Source organism: Arvicola amphibius, chromosome 1 (genome assembly GCF_903992535.2).
Source record: "Arvicola amphibius chromosome 1, mArvAmp1.2, whole genome shotgun sequence".
In the NCBI taxonomy this organism is placed as follows: domain Eukaryota; kingdom Metazoa; phylum Chordata; class Mammalia; order Rodentia; family Cricetidae; genus Arvicola; species Arvicola amphibius.
Window position 1 is genome coordinate 186,413,085 of NC_052047.1, and position 19,929 is coordinate 186,433,013.

Here is a 19,929-nt window from a genome sequence, read left to right on the forward strand (position 1 = left end):
TAGATAGCGATATTGTAAGGTCGTCTGCACCTGTGGGGTACTCAGGTTGTCTGCTCGCCTGGAGGCTGGAGGCATTCAGGAATCACTCTGTTGTTAGTACCTGAGAAGTGGCTACCTCTCTCCATCTCAGGTTGTCTAAGGGCTGAGCTGGAAGGAGGAGGGGCACAGGTCACAGGGTCCCAGAGAGCTTCTCTGCATGCTTAATGTCCCTGAAACAGATGGAGCAAGGAGACTCCAGAAATCCAGGAGTACCCTCAAAGTAAAAAAAACCAACCAAGGCTGGGCGGTGGTGGCGCACGCCTTTAATCCCAGCACTCGGGAGGCAGAGGCAGGCGGATCTCTGAGTTCGAGGCCAGCCTGGTCTACAAGAGCTAGCTCCAGGACAGGCTCTAGAAACTACAGGGAAACCCTGTCTCGAAAAAACCAAAAAAAAAAAAAAAAAAACCAACCAAACAAACAAAAACCATGAAGCCAGCGTTCCGGGTTCTGGTCTGAGGCCCCTGGCCATTCTCCAGACCACATCTCCCAGGAGAAGTCAGTGTTGAACTTTCTGTCCCTGACGTGATTTGGAGGAATTTTACTCAAGTCGTTTCCTGGGACGACATGAAAGAGACCGTTAGCAACCCACTTAATGCTAACGGGCTAATACTCACTCACTGTGTTATTTTACTTAATGTATGAGGAGCTGTCCATATTTGTGAGGCACTATGGGATTGATGTTCCAACCATGCACAAGTACAGTTAATTTTATTTCTTTTTAGTTTATCTTCGAAGGACAGTTAAGGTGATATCAAGGCCAACTTATGGCCTTTAGCTCTTGAGTACATTGGCTGTCAGGGAGCTCCCCTCCAAGCCCCTGCTGAAGCACAGCTCCCTGGTGGCCCAGTGCCCTGGACACGGGCAGGATGTTCAGAGCACAACAGCTCCTATCAGCGGACACAGCACCTTGTTCACAGCAGGGGCTCAATCAATAGGAGTGGCCTGATTTTTCCACAGAATTTTGCCAAGAACGGAACCTCGAAGCAGACTTTGGACTTGATCCTAACCCATGTTTTTTATGGAATGGTTTTCAGGGTGGGGTCAAAGAGGATTTCAAGGAAATCCTTGCCATCTGTGATTAGCCTGTAACAGCAACAGTTATAATAATAAGCCAGAGATTGCTCGATACACAGGCATGGCTTGGAGCAGTTCATATGTGTTCTCTCGGGCCTTAAAATGATCAGAGTTGTTGGACCATTGTTCTCCCATTTTACAGGCAAGAAGAATGGACACAAAGCCCCCAGGGTCACAGGTCATTGAGAACTGGGATTTGAACCTGTGTAGCTGTGGTCACCCCTATAGGACAATTCAGATGATAGTATAGTTCTGGAATCTTCATTTCCCAAATTCAGAGATTTCCAGCAGCATCAGGGCAGGAGTTCCCAGTAAGAACGGTCAGAGCCAAGGGAGTCTCCCCTGTCCTGTGAGAGGAAGGAGCTAAGTATGCTGTGGCTCCCTGGCTGGGAATTTCCTGTCAGTTGAGGAGTGGCCTTTTCCCAAGTCTGTCATGAACTCTGGGGCACGTGACTCAGCTCCTACATGGGACTGTGATTGTTTTTACAAACATGGTTTCCATTTAGCTTAGCCTGACACATGCTGCACGCAGCAAGGCCATGACGTGGGGAGGCAGGGAGGAGTCCTTGGCTGGCGTGTATTTGAGGACATAGGGTAGAGAGTCTTTTTTGTTTAGTTCTGTACTCTTCTATGAGTTTGATTGGTTTAGTTTCTCAAAAATTTCTTTCTGCTAGGCCTGGTAGCACACACCTGTAATCCTAGCACTCAGATTGCCCTAAATTTGAGGCTGCATCCTGCCTCAAAAACAAAACCAGTAAAACCCACCTTCTCGTATTTCTGAAACCTAGCTAAATTTTAAAGTTAGTCCCTTGGAACTAATCGAATATCCTATCACTGCTTAAAGTCAGTTTACAGCCATGACCAGCGTGATTCCTAGGACAGTTCAGTCTACGCTGGCTGTGTCAGAATGTCCTGTCTGCTGTTCCAGCAGATGGGGCCGGCCCGATGCCCGTTTCTCTGTCCCCAGGTTGACGGCCAGTGTGCTGCAGGACCTCTTCTGCTCCTTGTGTTTGCCCTTGTTTCGAGCCCCACAATTCTCCTGTGCTTTCTTGTTAGACACTCAGATACGGTTTATCCAGTCTGAGACCAAGGTGACATCGCACAGCTGGGACGTGGTAGAGATAGTTCCCTTTCCCGTGTGTCAGGTGGGCAGTATGGGCCAAGGCCGCGCACGTGGCTTGCTGGTGAGCATGTGCCCCAGCATGAACGAGGTCCTGATTTCTGTCCCAGGACCATGAAAGAGAGAGAGAGAAGAGAAAGTGGACGTAAGGAGTTTTACTGATGGTCACTTACCTTCATTTCCTTCTCCCCCATGTGCCTGTTGGGCTTCCTAATCTTTCCATTTTGTGTTTTTTTGGGGGGAAAAAAAGGAAGTTTTTCCTATGCTACTTCAGTTAAGAGGGTATCTGCATTTTTTTCTTTATTATTATTATTATTATTATTTTTGGTTTTTCGAGACAGGGTTTCCCTGTAGTTTCTAGAGCCTGTCCTGGAACTAGCTCTTGTAGACCAGGCTGGCCTCGAACTCAGAGATCCGCCTGCCTCTGCCTCCCGAGTGCTGGGATTAAAGGTGTGCGCCACCACCGCCCAGCCTCTGCATTGTTTTATATCAAGACTTCATTTAAGAATCCTCACGAGGTCGATAAGATGGCTCAGCTGGTAACTGCTGATCCCAGACTGTCATGGTGGAACCAATTCTACCCAGTTGACCTCTGACCTTTATCCATGTGCATAGAATAAACAAAAATGTAACACAGCCTTTTAAATGACTCCTGATAAATACTTAAACTTGAGTAGTAAACGCTGTAGGCACACTGTGGCGGTCAGGGTAGGCTAGGTGTCCTGGAACACACGTCCAAAATCCTAGTGACCAAACCTGACAGGTTTCTTTCTCATTGTTACTGTATGTCCACTGAAGGTGGAATGGGGGCTTCTTTCCCGCTTGAGTGTGTCTCACAGCCTAGAACCAGAAACTACTGTCTGGAATGCTGATGGAAACCCGACGGGAGGTGTCATATAAGAAACATTCTAGTCTCTCAATGGCATGCACTTATGATTTCTGGCTGTGGGTGGAATTAGTCCCATATTCCCCCCCACACATAGAGGTCAGAAAGTTCAACCTGTGCACCCAAAGGTAGAGAATCAGGAATCTTTGGTGAATGTGAAAGGTGGGGTGTGGGATTTCTCTTGTTTGCTGAGATGGCCCAGGTTGACTCTGAACTGAGATTGGCCTGCTGGAGTACAGGTTACAGGCATGTGTCACTATGCCCGGCTGAGATTTTCTTTACTTTCCTTCATGAGGGAAATGAAGGAAAAAAGGTCACAGAAGCTGAGAATAATGCCTTGGATCACGTGTAGTGTAGTATAGAAAATGTATAAGATGGGGAAATATTGGGGAAATGATCCAAGTAAAAATAACATTAGTTACTGATTTTAAAGTCGAGCTGTGGGGTGGGCGTAGGAACAGGGACCAGAGGGCATGATGCCCACTTAGCATTCAATCCCAGGGGAAAGAAAATGGTGACCTAGAGCAGTGATTCTCAACCTGTTGGTCTTGACCATCGGAAAACACTTCCCCTATGGTCTCAGGAACCGAGAACATTGCTCAGTAGCAAAATCACAGTGATGAAGCAGCAACAAAAATAATTTTATGATTGGTGGTCACCACAACATGAGGAAATGTTCTGAAGGGTTGCAGCATTAGGAAGGTTGAGAACCACTGGCCTAGAGAGATAGTTTGTTCAGCTGTGACGAGCACTTGCTGCTCTCGCCTGACTGGAGTTCCGGTCACAGCTGTAACTCCAGCTCCAGTGGGTGCAGTGCCCTCTTCTGGGCCAGAGAGATGGCTCACGGGGTAAAGGCGTGCTAGCTTCCAGGCCGACAGCCTAGGACTGACACCCCATAGTTGTTCTCCACAAACCACACACACACACACACACACACACACACACGTTTGTACTTTTATGAAAAGAAAAACAATATATTGTATTATGTGTCGTCTATAAGTAGTATCAGTATGCTGTGCACAGAGTATGCTCTGGACGCTTGTAATTTCAGCACTCGGAGGAAGGAAGGTATTGATGCCAGCTTGGCCTATATAGTGAGGCCCTGTCGTAAACAAATAAGCCCCTCCCCCGGGGGGAGGGGCTAGAGAGATGGCTCAGTTAAGAGCACTGATTCTTCTAGAGGTCCTGAGTTCAATTCCCAGCAATCACATGGTGGCTCACAACCATCTATAATGAAATCTGGTGCCCTCTTCTGGGTGCAGGTACACATGCAGGCAGAATATATGTAATAAATAATTTTTTTAAAAAAGCCTCCAAATATGGCTTATTAAATACAATTAAACTATGGCAACTTAAGATAATGGCAACATATTAGGCTATTAGCACACTTCATATTTTAAGTTAAATTAATTACATTTATTGCCATTCTATGGCTTCATTAACCTTACTAAAATTAAAATAATGAGAACAAAAAAGTCATATAGAAAGCATTGGGATCAGCCAGGAGTGGTGGCACACACCTGTATTCTAGCCCTTGGGAGGTAGGGATGGGAGGATCAAGACTTCAAGGCCAGCCTATACCATGTGAGACCCTGTCTCTAAAGGGGAGGTTACTTTATGGTGTTAATAAACACTCATAAATTATCCTCTGACCTCTGCACACACCTAGGTTATTCCCTGACCTTTACACACACATGCATGTCATCCATACCTCTACACCGATACATTATACACACATAGGGTAATTTAAAAGATGTTTCACAATCTCGTGCATGCACATATGCGTTTTTGTCAAATCCGCCCTACACAGTACTTTTTAGAAATAAATGTATCATTTGGAAAAACAAAGATAGCTGGAAGGTGGTGGCCCAGGCCTTTCACCCCAGCACTCAGGAGGCAGAGGCAGGAGGATCTCTCTGAGTTTGAGGCTAGCCTGGTCTACAGGGTGAATTCCAGGACAACCAGGGCTACTCAGAGAAACCCTCAAAAACAAACAAACAGACAAAGAAAAGAGAAAGAAAAAAAGCTTAAATTTCTCATAATGCTCTCTCGTTATTTGGGGCTGGAGAGATAGAGGGCTTAGTGGTTAAGGGCACTTGCTGCTCTTGTGGAGACCTGGGTTCAGATCCCACCATCTGCCTGGATTCTCACAATGTCTGTAACTCTATTTCCAGGGGAGGCAACTCCCTCCTGACCAACAAGGGCACCAGGCAAGCAAGCACTCACACGTATACATTTTTAATTATTTATTGTATATCTATTTATTTATTCATTTATTTATTTTTGATTTTCTAAGACAAAGTTTCTCTATATAACAGTCTTGGCCATCCTGGAACTCGCTCTGTAGACCAAGTTGGCCCCGAATTCACAGAGGGGTCCACCTGCCTCCGCCTCCCAAGTGCTGGGATTAAAGGTGTGCGCCACCACCCAGCTATATACATTTTTAAGAGGTCGTTATTCTTGTGTTTTTCCTTCCAGTCTTTCTCCCATAGATGTCTGTATATATTTAAGCAAAAGTGTACCATTATTTTTTTTTTAAGTGTTGAAAAGACTTTTCTGTTCAGAATTGAGGAGGTGTTCTCATACTGGGTTCTCCTGAGGCAGTGGGAAATGAGAGAGCTATGGACGTCTACTCCACACGCCTTGGAGTGGAGGAAGGAAGGGAAGTGGCCGGTGTCCTCTGCCCTTACAGGTTTAAGGAATAGTGGCGGGAGGGGGAGTAGTGAGTTGTTGCGGCAGTGGGAGATGGAATTCTACCGAATTATAGATAATGCGGGAAGTCATTTACACTCTCTAGGGAAGAGAGGGCCTGAGGCAATTAAAACTTTTCCACCTCTCTTTAGTGATTGTGGTTTACAGAGGCACATGGGAAAAGCCTCAGCTTGTCTCTCATCAGGTGAACCCTAAGATTTCAGGGTTTCTCTGAAACAGCTCTGACTGACCTGGAACTCACTTTGTAGACCAGAATGGCCTTGAACTCACAGAGATTCACGTGCCTCTGCCTCCCAAATGCTGGGACTAAAAGCATGGGCCCACCCACCACTGCCCGGCTGTAGAATTCTTATGTGATAGGCTGCTCTGAAATCCCCCGCAATTGCAGACCTTCTGGGTTGGGATAGAGAAGGGAAATAGGCACCTAGAAAGTCTCAAGTATTTTGTCTAGGATCTCTTATTAGTGCCCGCCTCATTTAAAACACAGATCCTGTCAGTGTGCTGAAGTGATTGATGGCTTGACCCTCCTCACCTTCCCATTCCCCTCCTTTTGTCCTGAGCATATTTCCCTGTAGCAAAAAGATTTTTAAGGGGGCTGGAGAGATGGCTGAGAGGTTAAGAGCACTGACCTCTTCTTTCAGAGGTCTTGAGTTCAATTCCCACATGTTGGCTCACAACCATCTATAATGAGATCTGGTGCCCTCTTCTGGCCTGGAGGGACACATGCAGAACACAGTATACATACTCAATAAATAAATATTTTTTAAAAAAATTTTTTTTGAATGTGTGGCTTGACGTAAAGTGACAGGGTGAGGGTACTGTCTGCCCAGCCGTGAGGGTACCGTCTAGACCTTGATAGCGAGCCGCCCCGTCTCGCCGGTCCTCATTGTGTGTGTGCCTCTCTGTCTTGCCTCCCCAACTCCCAGGGTTTTGGCTAGTGTGGACCGTTGTCATCATCCTGAGCTGCTGCTGCGTCTGCCACCACCGCCGAGCCAAGCACCGCCTTCAGGCCCAGCAGCGGCAACATGAAATCAACCTGATCGCCTACCGGGAAGCCCACAATTACTCAGCGCTGCCATTTTACTTCAGTATGTTCAGCCCAGGTCACCATACCCCACCCTTAGGGCCTTAGTCGCACAGAGCCTGTACCCGAATGGTCCATCAGTGGCCAGGACGCCTGGCGAAGGTTGCCCTCTATTGCCGCACCCAGGGTCTCTCAAGTAGAGAATCACACAGTGGATCAGGCTGTGGTCGTGGTCTCTAAGTCCTCAGGGCCATTCCCAGGCTCATAACAGCTAGATCTCTGATCCTTTAACAGGCCACATATACACATATACGAATGTATATTATATATACACATGCATATATATATATATTATATACATAAACTAATATAGGGTCTCATGTAGCCCACACTGGCCTCAAATTCGTTATATGGAGCCCAAGAATGGCCTTGAAGTAGATTTTAAAAAAAAAAAGATTTGTTTATTGCCAGGCAGTAGTAGTGCAACAGGAGGCAGAGGCAGGAGGATCTCTGTGAGTTCGAGGCCAGCCTGGTCTACAAGAGCTAGTTCCAGGACAGGCTCCAAAGCTACAGAGAAACCCTGTCTCGAAAAACCAAAAGGAAAAAAAATTATTATGTATGTAGGGTTCTGGCATGTAGGGCACCAGATCTCATTATAGATGGTTGTGAGCCACCATGTAGGAGCTGGGAATTGAACTCAGGACCTCTAGAAGAGTAGGTAGTGCTCTTAACATCTGAGCCATCTCTCCAACCCTCTGGATTTTTTAAAGGCATATAGTCAATGGAAATATGTATAATTTTAGTGGCTTTGGATCTGGCACTCATCTACCTGAACCCTCCTGTTTGACGTGCTGCCATGTGGGTTCCTTATAGAGTCTCAATGAAAGAGATAGACAGAAACTTGGTGACGTAACTGAAATCCTGATTCTGGAATTCCCCATACCATGCTCTCATGTGATCCACGGAGGCCCCAACCAGACATCTTGTCTAAAGCCATTGGGTACATTACACAAAATAATAGTGTCATAAATGTTTGGACTTTCATAGCTGGAGGGTTAGCTGCTTAGCATGGCGCCTTGGGTGTATACAGTAAGTGCTCAGAAGATGCTAGCAGCTGCTGTTGCAGTTTTGGATGAGATAGACGGTCTGAGCCTCATGGCATTCAGCGTGTTCGGCCGAACTGGAGAGACAGCTCAGCGGTTAAGAGAGAGGGTGTACAGAGCCTACCTATGACCCAAGTTCAGTTCTCCCCCACCATAGATCAGAGTAACTCAGGGTCAGGCCATCAAGCGCCCTCTTCTGGCAGTCTTAGGTACTGTGCCTAAGTGTATAGATTCACACTCTCCTTCCTTTCTCTTGCCCTCTATTCTCCCTTCCCTACACAAAACAAAAAATGGAAGCTTTTTCAAAGGAAGAAGTATGGGGCTTGTGTGTTCTGGGAAGCAGGTCCATTCTAGGAAGAAGTTGTCCCTCAACCAGTTCACCACACTTGCCTCCCCTTGTCCCTTAACCCCAGGAAGGCGGGAGGTCCTTGCTCAGGTAGCAGCATCAGGGGTTCTCAGATGACAAGAAGGACCTTTGGGTCACATCCACACTGTTCTTCCTGTAGGCCGGTGGTCCTCACCCTGTGGGTTGCAACCCCTTTCTCAGGGATCACATCAGATAACCTGTGTATCAGATATTCACATTATGGTTTATAACGGTAGCAAGTTTATAGCTGTGAAATAGCCGCAAATAGAATTCATGGTTGGGTCCCCACAACACGAGGACCCGCTAAAGGGTCGCAGCATTGAGAAGGTCTAGAAGCAATGTTGTAGGCAGTTGCTAGTCCCCTCCCCTTACCCATGGCCGCCACTCGATGGCTTTGCTTCCGAGATGGGAGGGGACAATAGCAGGTTCAGTGTGCTTTTTGTGAGGATACTGGCCACTGCTAATCTTTCCTCTGTACCTCCTTGTTCTAGGGTTTTTGCCAAACTATTTACTACCTCCTTATGAGGAAGTGGTGAACAGACCTCCGACTCCTCCCCCACCGTACAGTGCCTTCCAGCAGCAGCTGCTGCCCCCTCAGGGTGGCCCTGTAGGCGGCAGCCCCCCAGGCGCTGACCCACCCCAGGGCTCCCAGGAGGCACAGAGCAGTCCTTTGTCTGGACCCAGTAGAAGCAGCACAAGACCCCCGAGTGTCGCTGACCCTCAGCCCTCTGAAGTGCCCGCTGACCGGGAAGCCACCAAAGACCCTGGAATGGAGTCCAGTGGTTCAGTGGCCGGCCACGGGGAGCTGGACCCAGGGGCCTTCCTGGACAGGGATTCAGAGTGTAAGGAGGAGCTACTGAAAGATTCAAGTTCGGAGCATGGAAGTGTACCCCCCGACAACAAAGACAAGACCCCTGGCCGACATCGCCGCTTCACAGGAGACTCAGGCATTGAGGTGTGTGTGTGCAACCGGGGCCACCATGACGATGGTCTCAAAGAGTTCAGTACCCTCATCGATGATGGCCTGGATGGGCCCCTGGACTTCTGTGACAGTTGTCACATACGGCCTCCCGTTGACGAAGAGGAAGGGCTCTGCCTGGCCTCTGAGGAGCAGGCTCGAGAGCCTGGGCACCCCCACCTGCCACGGCCACCTGCATGCCTACTGCTCAACACCATCAATGAACAGGACTCGCCAAACTCGCAGCGCGGCAGCTCCCCCAGCTAGAGCAGGCCCTGCCTGCGCCGGAGAGCTTGACAGACAGCCAGGGCAGGGGACACCCACAAGAGAAGCATTAAGTGACTTTGAGAAGTGGTACGGCCACTTTGTCCCTTTCATTTTGTTCTCCCCTCCCATCCCACTTTTCCCACGTCTCCAGGTACAAGTTTGGGGTGTGGATGCCTCCTCTCCCCCCACAAAAGCACAGTGTTGTAGAAGACTGAGAATCCGGTTCTGGGACTCATTCCGCACCTCCCTTTTCAGAGCTGTATCTCACCTACCTGCTCAGCTAAGAAACGTGTGTCTGGAAAGCCCCCCAGAACTGGGGCTGGGCTCCAAGATGCTTCCCGGTGACATAGTAGTTTGGAAGAGACCTTCGCTGTGTCTCAGTCTGGGAGAGACAGTTTATCTTGGCCCTGAGTGAAGGAAACTTGGGCCTATGGCTGTCACCTGTGGCTGCCAGTGTCTGCAGAGCTGGCATTGGTCTAATCCTGTGGGAGGGTGAGAGCCGGTGGGCGGGTTGGTGAGGGGGCTTGTATCTGGCAAGCCCCAGGTAGAGAGTGCACCCTGTGTTGTAGAGGGGGCCCTTCCCAGCAGGCTTCGGCTGGCTTCAGCCTGGTTCAGGTATAGACGCTTATCCTGTGTTCTCTGTGTTTTCCTTTAAAACAAATAACCAAGGCTAGCTGGAAACAGCTGTATTGGGGGACAGGCAAGAATCCTCTTCTGGACGAGGGAATTCTGCAGCTCTCCCCAGGATGAGTTTCCAAAAGTCTGGCTATAATGTTGGGCCAGCAGGAGAGAATGCAGTAGTCCTGGCCCTTCCGTGAGTGGAGATCTAAGTCTGACGCCTGGTAGAGATATGGCATCCTCCACTTCTGCCCATTGTCTATGCCCAAAGGTGCGCAGTGGTTCCCGCCCATCCTGAACACAATCTGCAGTCTCTCCCTGTCCTCTGTAAGCAGATGGACCGAGGAGGTTGTGTGTCCTGGGCAAGGCAGCCTCGTAGCCTGGCCCTCACATGGTATTTTCTCTTATCCGAGTCTGTTGTTTGTGTGTTTGTTTGTTTTAAACTGACCACTTAGAAGGAACACCGTTGTTATCTGTGCTTCTCATGGCTGCCCCCGCCCCGAACCTACTGGAGAGGGGTGCCTTACCTGCACAGCCTGTGTAAAGAGTCTCTCAGGCAGGGGGTGACAGTCACCTCCAGCAGGACCTCGGGGCCTGGTTGCTGTTACCTGGCTTTGGTAGGAAAAAGGAGCATAGAAGCAGCTGAAATGAACATTCCCCACCCAGCCCTGTCCATGCAAGGAGGGTGGTTCCTTCCCGGCTCTTGAACGATGATATGTAGACTCCGCACCGTCCTTAGTGATGAGAGGAGAAAGGAAGAGAAAGGTCCACGTGTAAACACACACACACAGGTCCGAGGCTGTGAGGTGATGTGTGTCCGCATTTGGATGCCACAAACCAAAATCCTTGTCGAACAAAAGTGAAGTCTACACAGTGATGTTGGATGGCATGCGTGCGTGTGTGTGTGTGTGTGTGTGTGTGTGCACGCGTGTGCGTGTGCGCAAGGTGTATGTGGCCCCAAGCCCTGTGTTCCTGTGAAGATACTTTGAATGACCATCTGCTCACGTTAGCCACATGTCTGGAGCACATATGGCCCTCTCAAGGTAATTTATTTTACGCATTTACTGTTTACCGAACAAACGTCTGACTGTACTCGGGTGTTGCCAGCAGCGCCTCTGTTTGCCAGCGACACTGCCCTCCAGGGCGAGGCTTCTTCCTCAGCTCACCACTATGATTGGCACAGTGCTCCAGGGACACTCAGAGGCCTATATTCTGTTCCCTGTGTATGGAAATGTATTCTGAACGGGTCTCCCTCCCTCTGCTGCGGTCAGACAGCTTGATTGAGTCTTGAGTGAAGTGACAAGCTTGGACCGGTTGTGGCTCAGACATGGGCCTGCCCAGGATCACCAGGAGTCCCTGGCAGACACCTCGATGCCACAAGCTTGCACCTCCTCTGCCGAGGTCTCGAGGGGTTGGTGTGTTGCCACAGGGTCCCAAGCTGCAGCCCTCACACACCTTGTTAAAGTCCCAGACAGCTCAAAACTTCCTCTCCCAAAGACGAATCCCTCTTCAGTTAACTAGCGATGAGGTGGAACCCTCTCAGGTTTCTTTTCCCTGGCGGGATGGGAGCTGACCTGAGTGTGGACTGGCTTCACGGAAGCGCCCACCAAGATAACAGCACCACAGTCTGGGCCCCTGCTGCTCTAGGCCGCACTGGCGCTCAGAGAGAGCACAGGAAATAGGAGTTAGGGGCCAGGGAGATTTGGCTGAGTTGGGTTTCCAGGTCAGTGGGAGGAGAGGGTAGGCAGAGGGCTTGGTGCTACGGTCAGCTTTGCAGCCGCTAACACATTCCTGTGCGAGGCACATCAGCGTCCGTCAGTTATTGTGAATATGTGTATTTTAAGCAATAAGAGTCTGCTGCTCTGAGTCCCTGGGCAGTCTGGGTGACACATATCCTGTGCTGTGATCGTTCTGAAGACAGAGTGGCTCTAACCACTGTGAGAAGCCCTAATAAAATCAGTCCCAAGCGTTCTGCCGCTGTTTTCCTTGCCACACTTCACTTCTGTCTCTTCCTCCTCAGACTTTTGCCTCCTCCCTTTTGCTTTCTCCATACCAAGACCAAGTGGTGTCAACATATCAGTCAAGGGCAGGGTCCTGGGCCAGCAGTAGGCAGGGGTTGCTGCTGAGTCCGTTCTTGGTCCTGAGGAATTTCCTTCAAATTCTGTTGCTAATATCAGAAATACTTTGAGTCATTCCATAAATATATTAAAATCCAATCCCAAAGGCAGAGCAAGCATTGGCAGACTCCCCAAAGCTGGATTGGTTTGGAGCTTTTTATTTTTTTAGATTATTTTATGCATGTGGGTGTTTTGCTTGTGTATGACTACACCACATGCGTGCAGGACTCATGCAGGCCATAAGAGGGCACCATCCTCTGGAACTAGAGTTACAGAGGGTTAGGGTTAGGGTGCTGGGAATCGAACCTAGGTCCTCTAAACCACTGAGCCATCTCTCAGCTCTGATTTTAGGTTTTGTTTTTGTTTGGGATGGGATCTCACTGTAGCCCAGATTTCCCAGGAACTTCATAATATCCGTGGCTCATCCCCGTTTCAGCCTCCTAAGGCTGGAACTGCAGGAGGAAGCCGCTGCACTCGGCCTTAGAATATGATACACACAACATGTGCTGAGTTGCCTGTTTTGTGCCCAGCAAGTGCTGGATGGAGTCTCAGGAAATGTGGCAGAAGCAAGAGCCACGCACCCCGTTCTCCAGTGCTTATAGATAAGATAGCAAAATACACCTGCATAGAACAGTTGGCACGCAAGTGAGGTATTAAGTATAGGTTCAGAGGCTCCGGGACTCGTGGGCGGTCTCCTGAGGCCCTATGCTGAGCTGGAGGTTCTCAGTGTGTTTGTAGGTGTGGATCTGCCACTGTGAGCCAGTGGTTCCTTTGTTCATTTCTCCCTCTGTTGTAACACACCCTTTAGAACTCAGAGTCAGGCATAAGTCCCTGGGCAAAGGCTAGTTGCTGCCTCTGCTGGGGAAGGATACCTTCACCCAGCACAATTTCTCTTCAGGCAACTTGCAAGTGGCGAATCATGGTGATGCTTAGCCTTGCTCCCATCACAAAAGGGGCTCCTGCTTCCTAGGTCTGCTCACCGTGGGTTGAGTCCCCTGGGTAGTGACTGCATGGCAGTCAGCTCCAATATGTTTGAGAGTTTGAATTAGCCAGACATGGTCTTTGCCCCTGACATTGGTCCTGGGCCAAAGGACCATGTCCTGGCTTCTCAATAACTCAATGGAGATAGTTGCTGTCCCTCTACTTCTAAGCTGGCAGGCTCCAGGCAGTACCCATGAAACTATATTAGCGTGGGAGGCCAGTTCCTCTGAAGCCTGGGAAGCTGAGCATGGTGGTGCATGCTTGCTGCACAGCATGCAGGGAGAGGCAGCTGGGGACGCACAGTGAGTTCCAGGCCAACTTAAGCTAGCAAGACCCTGTTTTCTAAAGCAAAACAACCAAAAACCCACAAGGAAGAGCCGGAGGTGTTCTCCATTCCTGCCTGCTCAGAGATAATGGACCAGTGGCCAGGGTTGTTCGTCTACACTTGATTTCTAGGCTCCTGGAACACTGGCTCAAGGGAGTTCATTTTCCTAATGTGGTATGAAGATTGTCTCTTGCCTTGAGCAACCAAGTTCAGGGTTCAGGTAGAGACTATTTACTCAGAAGCCCAAGGCAACCTCAGTTTTCTGATTTTTTGTTTGTTTGTTTTTAGTTTCCTGGTGTTTTTTTTTGAGACAGGGTTTCTCTGTGTAGCTTTGGAGCTTGTCCTGGTACTCTGTAGACCAGGCTGACCTGGAACTCAGAGATTCACTTGCTTCTGCCTCCTGAGTGCTGGGATTAAAGGTGTGCACCAACCAGTTTCCTGGTTTTAAGTATTGAGAAAACAACGTTTGACCTGTGTGTGTGTGTGGGGGGGGGGGGCTAGAGGCTTGGCTGAGTGCTAGCAGTTTCTTGCTGAGCCTGAAGAAGGGCTGTAGTTGGGAGGTGTTTGGGTTTCAGGTTCCAGCCTGGGCGCTAGTGAGCCTTAACCAAATGTGGTGAGCAACCGTAATCCCGGCATTTGGGAGGTGAACATTCAGAGGTGAAGGGGAAAAAAAACCATAAAACAGGAGGACACGGCTGCTCCTAGGTATGGTGGAGGAAAAGGTTTATTGTGGACAAAAGAGAGAGCATGGTCGGAGGCAGGGACATCTGGGAGAGTCCAGAGTGAACAGGGCCAGACCGAGTCCGACCATGTGAGGAGAGCAAAGAGCCCGGAAACAAGGACACCAAGAAGCTATGAGGGTAAGAGGACCGGTGTAGCCAAAATGGCAGGATTCTATAGTAGGAAGTAAATGGGTACCTGGGGATTTGTCCCTGGTTTGAGACCTGACAAGTTCAAGGTCATCCTTGACTACACAGAGGTCTTAAGGCCATCCATCCTCTGCTCTAAAGGAGACTGCCTCAAGATCCATGCACATACATGTATAGACGTATGTAGAACTGGAGAGTCTTTAAGGGGCACCTGCCATGGGCAAGGCTTCGGGAAACCAGAAATGCCCGAGAACTGTATTGTCTTCAGAATGGAGTCCTGGAGAGGGACGAGGCACACAGTACTGTTAGTACAAACTGGGAGATGCCGGCAGGCCTCCTGGTAAAAGAGACTCCATGGTTGCCAGGGGCAGAAGAGTGCGCAGGGAATGCTAGGTACCTATAGGTTACTGGGTGCTGGATGACTGAGTGCTCCCTACTGCGTGCCGGGTGCTAAAAAGCACAAAGGTCCAAGAGGTCCAACCTGGAGCCACGTGGAGTGTGGTGTGGAAAAGCCGCAAGCAGCGCAGTCCTGGGTCTCTGCATCTGGGAAGTGGCCAGAGATGAAGCCCAAGGTAAACAGGTAATAAAATGTCCAGGTCATACCTGCCTGTGTCCTGTTATTACTCGTTGGCTGTGGACCTGAGATGAACGAGCCTTGCTCAATCATTGGCTGTGGACCTGAGATGAATGAGCCTTGTTCAGCCATTTGCTCTGGACCTGAGACAAACGAGCCTCGTTCAACCATTGGCTGTGGATCTGAGATGAAGGAGCCTTGTTCAATCATTGGCTGTGGACCTGAGACGAACGAGCTTTGTTCAGTCATTGGCTGTGGACCTGAGCCTTGTTCAACCATTGGCTGTGGGCCTGAGGTGAGCCTTGTTCAAGCATCTTCACAGTTTCTTAACCCTGATACAGCTCCCCAGGTTGTAATTATCCCTGCTCTGTCAGTGGTAAGGAGGGGAAGATATTCAGAGATCCAGGATCTCACTGCTGATGAATAGCAGAGCCAGGATTTAAAGGCAGAACTGTTGATCCCAAAGGCCAGACAGTGAAGAGTTGCAGTGTGCCCAGAAGCCATGTGAGGAAGCTGGTGACTGCAAATATGAGGAAATCAAGTCAGGGCCTGTTGAGTGTAAAACTCCTTGAAAGGCGAGGCAGGAAACATTTCCTCAGCCACCCTCCCAGGCCTCACACCTTCCAACTTATCCCTAGGGAGAAACAGGGCTTCAGTAGGTCTAGGTGGAAGTTAACTTCCTCTTTGGCTGGCTGGGTGTGGTGGTGTGCACCTGTGGTCCGAGCACTGGGAAGGCAGAGGCAAGTGGCTTCAATGAGCTGGGGGCCGGCTGAAGCTCCCCAGTGAGGCCCTGTCTCAAAAACCAATACAACAACAACAATAGCTCCCATAACAAAGTTAACTCACACAAGGATGGCATGACCCTTGGAAATGGTCAAAATCTCAGGAGTTAAAACTGCGTGCGTGCATGAGTGCATGCATGCGCACACAGCGCTTCCTCCAGGGAAGGTCAAAATAAAATTGTCAGTAAAGGGGGGGGGTGATTTTTGTTTGGTTGGAAATAATCTACTCACCGTAACCCTGCTACTGCCACTAGGAAAAGTTACAAAACATCCATGCAGGAGCCAGAGGCGTCTGTCTGGCCTCTTATCCCCTACCCATTTCTTGGCTATCATCACTGCCTGGCTCTTAAAAGCAGGTAGGTTCTGGAAGTCTCGTTGACAAACCTCCCAACCCAGCCTACTTCTGAGAGGTTTGTGTAAAACCCTCAGGCAAAGACAATATTTTTAATGAAATCTTGATATGGCCAATGTTTATTGAGGAACCAAACATGCTATATAAGTCCATACTCAGAGCAATGCTGAGGAGACTTTACACAACACCGCAGCCCACATCCACACACCCACATATTATAGATGGCAAACCTGGGGTGCAAGAAAGCCAAATAAGTTGTCTATGGTCACATGGTCTCTAAATAGCAGCACTGAATTTATCTCCATATACTGGCCTTGTCACTTAGAAGGGACTTTCCTGCCCACACGGCTCTTATCCTCACCCAAGCCACACAGTGGGCAGCTTATGTGGGGTGAGCCCCCCTTCCATATGACAACATGGCAGTTCAGGAAGTCGGCAGAAGGAAAGGATGCAGGACTAGGGCGGGGAGGCCAGAAACTATCGTCTGAGTATTCTCTCTCGCTTTCCCAGTGTCTCCCACTCTGGTCCCCTGCCATCCACAGTTGTGTGACTGCAGAGAGCAGCCATCACTTTGGGTTTCATGGCCACCAGAGGCCTCAGGAAACACTAACTTGCACACTGCACACATTCTCTCTGGGGAACACCCCCCCCCAACAGAGGGCCCTGTGGGAAGTGTTTTTCTCAAGGATAGGAACTGTGGGGGGAGGGTAGCGGGGTGTAGCTATTTTAGCTTACAAGAGTTAATTATTATTAAATGTTCAAAGATTTTAAAAACTGCTTCTTAAACAGGCGATAAAAGTCTAAGCCCATGCATGGATATGTTGGAAACAGGTGATGAGTATGCAAAGTGAGCCATTTTCTGACATTTCATGTTAGTGTAATCTATGCCCGAACATACAGAGGGCATTCGCTCTTTGCAGCGTACCCACAATAAAGTTTCTATGACAGACTACATGCCCAGCAATAAGGTTATAGTGGAGCTGCGTGCCAGACAGCGTGTAGTCCTGCTGTGGCGTAGGGTACCTACCTCCTAGGCTGTATAAGAACACTGATGTTCACACATGAGGGAACTACCCAGTGATGTGTTTCTCAAGGACGCCTTCCTCCATGCCTCCACATAATGCAATCCAGTTCACCTCTGCATGGTCCTGGGAGCCCTATTCCTCTCTCTGTCTCATTCCAGCCCCCCTTCCCGCCCCCCATCTAAGAACAAAAGAAAGTTACTGAAAACCTAGAAAACCTAGTTCTGCATTCTTGGCCGCTAAACCAGCTTCCTCCCCTGAAGTTGCCAGCTGCCCGAGTCCCAGCCTAAGCACTCAGCTTTTGACCATACTTGGGCACAAACCCAGCTTGTGGCAGACACATCATCACCCCTCACCTACAACCTATAAAACTTTGTTGTCCTGGCTGGGGTTTGTGACTCTCTGGCCTTGATCTCTGGGATCAGTGAGTTGGGCCTGGGAGTTGCTTTGCTCAATATACCTGTTGTTATACCTTTTCGGTTTGACTTGATCTGGCTTACTGCATCAGTGGAGAACCTTATTGTGGAGAGGGGCACAGAAAACCTACTAGCTGGCAAGCACTAAAAATCGGGTATCCCTTCCTAACTGGGGTTAAATATTGATTTACCATCACTTTGCTGACTAAGCAGTCTGAGGACTGAGGTAACGATGGGAGGACTGGGAGCGTGGCACAGTGGTAGAGCACACACCTAGCATGCGTGAAACCCTTAGCCCTGAATATTTCCTGTTGGTCAACACTAGATTCAGGACTAAGACTCCTGGTTCAGATTCTGGGCATTGGCTGAGGTGTGGTCCTACCCACTGTCATTGTCTTGGTTTCAGTCCATGAGAACTCTTTCTAGGAGACAAGTCCCTTCTCTGGCTAGCACCAGGCTCCAGCCGCCTTCTTCCTTTTCCCAGCCTAAAATTCCTGGGGAAATTTAAATTTCTTGGGAACTGTTGTTTCAACAGTTTGAAAGCCACGGCTAATTCAATCACAGGAGTCTAAGTCTGGGAAGAAGGTATTTACTCTGAGACACAGAGAAGTCAGGGATTTGATGATTCGGATCAGCGGGTTAAAGCCTCCCATTCCAGGCTCCAGTCAGGACTCGTGCCGTTATTCTCCCAAAGGACACAGTTTTCTCTTGTTGGGTCAGGCTCATCCCCTAGTACTGTGGAGAACACAGACTTCCTGCTCATTTGCCCGTCTGTTCGTCGCTAGTTCATAAAGTGTCTTTCGGATCTGAGCAGATGTGAAATACTTAGCCTCTCTTCCTTCCATCCCTAGGAATTCCGGCACTCTCTGCAACCAGCTGGGAGAGAGCCGGCAGAGGGAAGGGTTGACCTCCAGTTCAACTTATCTTCAACTTGACGTGGTGTTAACATCTCCTCTCCCTACAAGCTGCTTGTGAGGGTCAGCTGCAGATCCCCCAAGCTCTCCTCCTGCTGTTGAGCAGGGTCTGGGGTCACCGGTACTTGACGAGCAAGACTGATGTGGGAGAGTTGGGGTAGAGTCGGCTACAGCTGTGCTAAAATCTCTCTCAAGAGACAACACACTGTGACCTAACTCCTTGAAGTTCCTTCAACTTCCCGTTGGCAGCTTAGCCAGGCAGGATCGTAGGCATGTCCCTGACTTTTCCAGAGGTGAAGGACCCAACTGCTGATGATTTGACGCTGGTCTGGCTGGCGTCAGGGATCTAGGAATAGGGCCACTTTCTAGGCTAAAAGTCAAAGGTTACTATCTCCCACAATGGCTGGGTCGTCATGTGTTGGCTGGCCACTGGCCAAGGTCTGAAGATGCTGGATTCCAGCTGGGGAGATGGATTACTGTTACTGTACAAAACTTGATGACCTGAGTTGGAATCTCTAGGACCCACATAAAAGCCAGAAATAGTAGCACAAGTGTCTGTAACCATAGCGTACCCCCAAATCATAGTGTATCCAACCCAAGAGACAGGTGGTAGAGACAGGAGGCTCACCCGACGCAGGTCAAGTAATGCATAAAGTAGCGAGCACAGAAGATACCCAGTCACAAACAAGATGACTGCCACATGCACGCCCCCCCCCCAACGTGTATGCATTTTTTATTGTGTTCTGACAAATAAAGCTGGGCTTGGAGTCAGAGATGCAGAAGAGCAGCCACAGTTCCTCCCTACCTCTTCCCTTCCTCCATCCAAAAGGGCCAAGCCCCTGACTCAGCCCTGCCTTATCACTTCCTGTCCTCTCTCCAGTCATCCAAACCTCTATGGTCAGCAAGTGGCTGCCTCCAAGCAAGCTTTATTGGTCAGAACACAATGAAAATATCACACAACACACACATGCACGTATACACGATGCCAGTTTCAAGGATCAGCTCCGTCTTCCAGTAAGGAGGCATCTCCAACTCCCAGGGCGTTCTGAGTGGGGAAGGGAGAGGAATCCAGGTGTGGCTGATGAAGGCACCTATTTAGAAATCTTTCTCATGGTGGTGTTTGCCTGAGAGGAAGAGGAGGAAGGACCCATCCTTGTGGACCAAGATGGCATTCTTCAATGGACCCAGTTATACGTGGTCACAAAGCCAAATTTATAAGGCCCATGCAGTAAAAAGTATAGGCCAGAGGAAAATCAGGAAGTCCACTTTCAGACGAAGACTCAGTTCTGCTAGGCCTCACCACCCTCCCGGCTGTAGCCGTGCCCCAGACCCTCCCACCCATACATCCCATTCCCATGCTGGCACAGCAGCTTCCTTCCTAAATGTCCATGAAGCCACCAGGGGGAGCC

General features: G+C 49.3%; 1 protein-coding gene across 10 annotated transcripts in view; it reads left to right on the top strand.

Moving 5' to 3' along the window:
- Wbp1l (WW domain binding protein 1 like) overlaps positions 1-12,139 on the top strand; it is a 64,948-nt gene extending 52,809 nt beyond the window's left edge. For all 10 annotated transcript variants that reach the window (XM_038328095.2, XM_038328110.2, XM_038328135.2 and 7 more), the window contains 2 exons: positions 6,758-6,919; positions 8,817-12,139. In XM_038328095.2, coding sequence (XP_038184023.1) covers positions 6,758-6,919; positions 8,817-9,550 — 896 coding nt within the window. In that variant the 3' untranslated portion in view covers positions 9,551-12,139. The remainder of the gene's footprint in view (positions 1-6,757; positions 6,920-8,816) is intronic.
- Positions 12,140-19,929: the final 7,790 nt, after the last annotated feature.